Source organism: Octopus bimaculoides, chromosome 12 (genome assembly GCF_001194135.2).
Source record: "Octopus bimaculoides isolate UCB-OBI-ISO-001 chromosome 12, ASM119413v2, whole genome shotgun sequence".
NCBI lineage: Eukaryota > Metazoa > Mollusca > Cephalopoda > Octopoda > Octopodidae > Octopus > Octopus bimaculoides.
Window position 1 is genome coordinate 354112 of NC_068992.1, and position 6969 is coordinate 361080.

Sequence of the window (6969 nt, forward strand, 5' to 3'; positions counted from 1 at the left end):
TTTTACATGTTAGGTAGATATGTCCATTTGCTAATAGGAATTACAGGATTTTACATGTTAGGTAGATATGTAAGGAATTTTGTATTAGAAATTCTTCAGACAGAGAAATTAAATGATAAATATTTTACAATTTAGATGCAGTGTTTATATTTAGTTAGTAATCAGGAGTAGTTGAGGCAGTTTGGGTGGAAGCAGAAAGAGCAAATCAAATATCACTGTAAAAAGAATGGAAGAGAGTTACGCACTCATATACACACATACCAAACACATATACTCATACGTGCATACATGCACATACACACACACATATGCATAATACAAAATCATGCACTTGTACAGATTCAGATAGATAAAGACAAGTCTCAATATGTTGATCTTTACAAACATACTTATATATACCAGTATATATATATATATATATATATATATATATATACACCCACACACATACACATATACATATATATATGCATGCACATGCACTTACATAGGCATTATATGCGCACACACCCACTTAGACATATATATATATATAATATACAGGGTGCAGTGAATATATTGTCATCTAAATTGCGCAAAAATTAGAAAAGCACTGACATCTCATTTTAGCAGGTATATTTTACCAAAATTACATAAAAATATATTGAAATACTGAAGAGTGAATTTATTGAATAAAATTGCCATTGATTTCAACTGCGGCTTCCACACAACTTCGGATCTCCTGCAACTCTTCTGGATGGTCTCCTTGTTTAAGTTGGTGAATGCTGCTATAATCCTTGCCTTCAGTTCATCTTTGGTGTTGCAAGGAGTTTTGTTGGTCTCTTGCTAAACTGCACTCTGCACATAATAATCAAGGGGGTTGCAGTCTGGGGAGTTAGGTGGCCAGATGTTAGGGGTGGTGTGGTCGCAGAAATTGTCTGACTGCCATGACTGGGTTCTCCTACTTGCGTGGAATGGTGCAGAGTCCTGGTGCCAGACACTGGGTCTTTGAATAGCCATCCTCTTGACCAGGGGCAGCACTACCTCGTCCAGTCACTTGATGTAGGCCTCCATGTTGAGTCTGAGGCTGTGTGGGCAGATGAATGGAGGCATAATGTCACCAGAACTGGTGATCACCCCAAACACGATGATGTTGACTGGATGTTTGATTTTCATAACTCTCGGTAGATGTTTTGGGGACACTGCAAGCCAGCAGTTGTTCTGTGTGTTCATCTGTTTGTATTGGAGCTTCTGGCACAAATGCTAAGCAGGACAGCATGTCATTCCCAAATTTCTGGCAAAGTAAATTGCATCACAGTGCTGTTTTTCTCATAGACAGTGTCCAACTGACCCTACTATATATTGAAATGTGTATAGATATGACATGCTTCTTTCAGTTTTTATCTTCCATATCCACTTACAAAGCTTTGGTTGACCTTGGGTTATAGTAGAAGACACTTACCCATGTTGCCATGCAGTGGGACTAAATGTGGAATCATGTGTTTGGGAAGCAAGCTTCTTACCACACAGCCATGCCACATAGAGCCCTCCTCAGGTGCTTACAATATCTCTGAAGGTGTACTGATATCTGGTTTAAGACCTACTGGTGTGAAAGAAAAGAAAATTTGTATAAGTTTTTGTGAGCTCACTGTTACTCAGTATTAGCAAGAGGTTAAACAATGATGCATTTTTGTGTGATACGAGGGGATGATTTACTCATCCTCACAATTCAGTCCTCTGTGTCACTCTGATACTATTATTCAGACTTTTCTTTTCTTTTCCTTTAAATCTGGAATTCAGGTCTTCAAATGCTGTTGGATTAGTGCTGAGATCCCCATGCTATGTTAAGGATCTTTTTGACTCACCTGACTGTTCTGTGGTTCTATCTTTGGAGTATGTTATCTCTGAACCAATGATGGAAGAACACATGAAAGTAAGAATATAATTTTTCTAAAATAATGTATTTGGAGAATTTGTGAATTTTCCTTCTCTTTTCTTCTTTTATAATTTTTTCGCCATCATTATCGTTATTTTTGGCTAATTGCAGAGGGAGCCTGTGGAAGGGGTAGACCCAGTAAGACATGGGACAAAGTGGTGAGAAAGGATTTTCAGATGTTGGGCCTCAATGAGGAAATAACGAAGGACTGAAACTTCTGGTGATTTGCTTACTTCAGCAGACATGTCAAACTAAGTAAAACCATGACCATCCATATATACAGGGATGTCTTTATGGTCATGTGGATTGCACTTGTGCTGGTGCCATGTGAATGACTCATACTGGTAGCATGTTAAAAGCACCCAACATACTCTGTAAAGTGGCTGGCACTAGGAAGGGCATCCAGCTGCAGAAACCATGCCAAAACAGACCATTGGAGTCTGGACGACTCTCCTGTAAAACCGTCCAACCCATGCCAGCATGGAATACAGATGTTAAACAATGATAATGATGATGATGGTGATTGAATACAACAACAACAAGAATAAGAATTATAATAATATTTAAAATTTTGTCCCAAGGTCAGCAATTCTAAGAAAGGTGGATAAGTCAATTACATCAACCTTAGTATTTTACTGGTACATTATTTTATCGACCCTGAAAAGACAAACGGGGTAAAGATGGCTTTGGTGGTATTTGAACTCAGAGCATAAGGAGCTGGAAGACATGCTGTTAAGTATTTTGTCCAGTGGTGTAACTGCCACAATTCGGGTGACAGATGAGGGAGGATATTACAAGGAGAAATGAAAGTGCTTGACCAGGTCTTACATTATTGATTTTGAATGGATGAAAAGTAAAGTTGACTAATGATTTCTGAATTAGACACAGGAGCATCAGTTTTGAAGAGACTGGTACTTTATTCTATTGGCCCCAGAGAGGGAATAAATGGAAAAGTTGATCCCAGTAAGATTTCAACTCTGATTGTAAAGAGTTAGAATGAATATTATGAAGTAAAATCCTTTCTACTAAAGGCACAAGACCTGAAATTTTGGGGTTAGTGGGTTACATTGATCCCTGATATTTTATTGACCCTAAAAGAATGAAATGTAATGATGACTTCAGCAGAATTTGAACTCCAAACCTATAGCTCGAAGAAATGCCATTAAGTATTTTACTCAATATGCTAACAAGTCTGCCAGCAGCAGCAGCAGCTGCTGCTGCTGCTGATGATGATGATGATACGAAGAAGAAGAAGAAGAAGAAGAAGAAGAAGAAGAAGAATGATGCACTTTATTGTCATCTTTTTTTTTTTTAAATTAATTCAAATATTAATAATTCAATTTAATTGATGCAGAAAGCATGAGAATTAATGAGATGAAAATCATTATCCTCATTATCATCACAAACAGTGTTTTAATGTCTGTTTTTTCCCCATGTTGATAAGGGTTGCAGTACAATACATTACCATTCCTCTGAGTTCTATGTTATATCTTATCTGTGAGAGAGCAACATCATCAGGTCTCATCTCAGCACTCCTGTCTTTGGCCTCCTTTTCTTTTGGCTTCCTTCCACTGTCAACTCAACGTACATTCCTGCGCACTAACTTTTCTTCTCACCTGGACTGATATCTTTAATAATCAGCAGTTGTCTTTGATTACTTATACCCAACATTTCATTACAGCTAATGTAGCACATTCAGCATCGGGTGTTTCAAGATCAGGTGTTTTGAGATGATGCAGCCATGGTCATGTGGTCAAGAAGTTTGTTTTCCAAACACTTGGTTTTTGGGTTCAGTCCCATGACATTTTAGGCAAGTGTCTTCTACTATAGATCCAGCCAACTAAAGCCTAGTGAGTGGATTTAGTAGGTGGAAACTGGGAGAAGCCTCTGTGTGTGTGTGTGTTTGCCAGCATAGAAAATAGACATTAAATGATGATAATGATGATGAGGATGATAATCCTCATCTTTTAACATCTGTTTACCCTGCTGGCATGGGTTAGATCAGAGGGTCGGCAAATCAGGGTAAATTATCCAAAGTAGGGTAAAAATGAAATTCTTGGGGGTAATGAGGATTCATTGGACATAAGTAAAATTATATAAAAAACGTGTTCCTTGTTATGACAAATTATTCTTCTGGCAACCCTGCATCTGTCCAATGTAATGGACATGTTTAGGAAACGTCACACCATTTTGAACCACAAACAACTTGGTTGCTAAGGCGTTGTCAGCATCATTTCTCTGAAACCTGAAGTGAAAAAGTTTCTAGAGAAGTCCTTTTGTTTCATAATGAGGATATTAAAGTATTTTATCGCATTTGTTTTATACTTTTAATATTTAGAATTGTATTCTCCAAATAAATAAATTCAATAAACCTGGAAGGATGAAAGGCAAAGTTGACCTGAATGGAATTTGAACTCTTGAGCATAAAGATGGACGAAATGCTGCTAAACATTTTGCCCGGCTTTCTCATGATTCTTATTTCTTTATTGCCCACAAGGGGGCTAAACATAGAGGGGACAAACAAGGACAGACAAACGGGTTAAGTCGATTACATCAACCCCAGTTCTCAACTGGTACTTAATTTATCGACCCTGAAAGGATGAAAGGCAAAGTGGACCTCGGCGGAATTTGAACTCAGAACGTAACGGCAGACAAAATACAGCTAAGTATTTCGCCCGGCTTGCTAATGATTCTGCCAGCTCACAACCTTTGTTAGTGCAAATATTGACTTCACCTTCTTGCAGAGGACATGTACATAATGTGATTGATATCCAGAGAGAGAGAGAGAGAGAGAGAGAGAGAGAGAGAGAGAGAGAGAGAGAGAGAGAGAGAGAGAGAGAGAGAGAGAGGGAGAGAGAGAGAGAGAGAGAGAGAGAGACTGCAACATAACAAACTGCAATGTTTCATGTTATTCCTGATTATTTCCAGCTGGTATAAATATCAGGTCAAAGACGTGTTCTCTCTACATATAGAATATGGCATGTTTGATTATGGCGAGAGTCTGTAGATTCATTACTCTCACTGCCATTCTGATTGTTTTCAGGTTTCCATTCAATATTCTTTGCATATCGTTAATGCCATATTTTCAAAACTGTTTCTGCTTGGTAACCATAAAATTCTAAAACATTTTTTTCTTCTTATTTTGAAATGCTGAACAGAAAATATAATATTGTTGTTGTTGATTAACCCTAGGTCGTTCCTGATTGAGTAGGTCTATGATCAAAGGCAGTGTTAGCATGACCAGCCCATTTATTTCCCCAGTATATCTAAGACTTAATTAAAGCTTAATTAACACACACATCCACCCATGCTTTTGCACCCACCCATGCTCATGCACACAATCATGCTTGCGCATACACATATACGCATGCCTGCACTTGTGTGCACATACAGCCACACCCACACACATACACACCTACTCACACATCTACACAAACACACACACACACATACACACACATGCTCTCACATACACACACCTATGCTCGCACACACACACACACACACACACACATACACACACTCATTCTCACTTGCATGCGCATACTCGCACCCCCCCACACTTACATGCACACCAACATTTGCACACACACCCATGCTCACATGCACACATAACCATTCTAACTCATACTTACACCCCACCCCCACCCCTGCCAGCATGCACAAAAAAAATCCGGAGGAAGTGAAGTTGGTTTTTATCAGTAGAAATTATAAAGTGAATTCGATGAGTTTGGATAAGTTTTTGGGCTGGAGGGGGGGGGGAGAAGAGGAATCTTACACGTTTGGATTGTCCTCCCATTTGAGAAACAGCTATTGTTTTCAGCTCTTTGAATCAGCCAGAGATTTAATTTAGAAGATCCGGTTCCTGTTCTACTCATGGCATGCAAACTTATGGAAACTCATGAATTAGGACTAAATTATTCATCTTAAATTGGTGGGGGTGGTCTTTTTTGCCAATATCTTTAGCTTTATAAGAACTCACTTATTGGTTTAGTTGTTTGTTGTAGAAGATAAATGGCCCTCTGTCAGTCGCAACATGAGTGTTCCAGTTGATCTGGTCAATGGAACAGCCTGCTTGTGAAATGAAAGGGTAAGTGGCTGAGCACTCCACAGACATGCACACTCTTTACATAGTTGTCAGGGAGATCCAACATGACACAGAATGTGGCAAGGTTGGCCCTTTGAATTACAGGTACTATTCATTTTAGCCAGCTGAGCGAACTCGAGCAATAAGAAATAAAAATAAAACATCTTGCTGAAGCCCACAATGCACTGCTAGGAATCGGACTCATGACCTTACGATTGTGAGCTGAGTACCCGAACCACTAAGCCATGTACCTTCATGTTGTAGAGGTGTTCCTAGTTGTCAGTGGTCTTGCACTGACTATTAACGGTATCAACCAGAACAACAGAAGCCAATCGTTATCTGACATGCAAACGAGCTTTATGCTTCAGAAAATACTTCAGCTGCTGACTTTTCCCAAAGCATGAATTCATACTTCATTGCTTCTGAGTTCAGTCGTCTGTAACTAAACCTTCCATTACGCATGTTGGTGACATAGATGTTGGTTATTTTTGCCATCATTGTATTTAACACAAATAGTATCCATTTTGTCTTCACTTATCTGCCTGTTAGACAAGTCTTCGCTCAATAATTACGTTACAGCAATAACTGATTCATTGAACTGCAACCTATCTTCCATCGCCACCACCACCACTACTACTACTACTGCTGCTACTGCTGCTATTGCTATAGTTTCTGCTTCTCTGAACATTGCCGACTCGGTAGCAACCATTACACAAACCTATTGAATGCATTTGCTTCTCTGTCCCCAATTTAGAACTGAACCTTATCTCTCTTTTCTCAAACTCGCTTACGACTCACACTTTTCCCCAATCCCTTTGTTTTTCTTACAATTGTTCACCCCTGGAAGGACTCCCTTTCTGTCTGTGTTTCTTTCCTCCCTCCAACCGACACCGATTCAGACTGAACATCACTGTCATTACCATCGCACACTTTTCCTTATCCACCTATCCATCCACCCACCCATCCA

General features: G+C 39.1%; 1 protein-coding gene across 2 annotated transcripts in view; it reads left to right on the forward strand.

Moving 5' to 3' along the window:
* LOC106880142 (nephrocystin-4) overlaps positions 1-6969 on the forward strand; it is a 116078-nt gene that overhangs the window by 9432 nt on the left and 99677 nt on the right. For both annotated transcript variants that reach the window (XM_014929973.2, XM_014929974.2), the window contains exon 7: positions 1780-1912. In XM_014929973.2, the coding sequence (XP_014785459.1) occupies positions 1780-1912 (133 nt within the window). The remainder of the gene's footprint in view (positions 1-1779; positions 1913-6969) is intronic.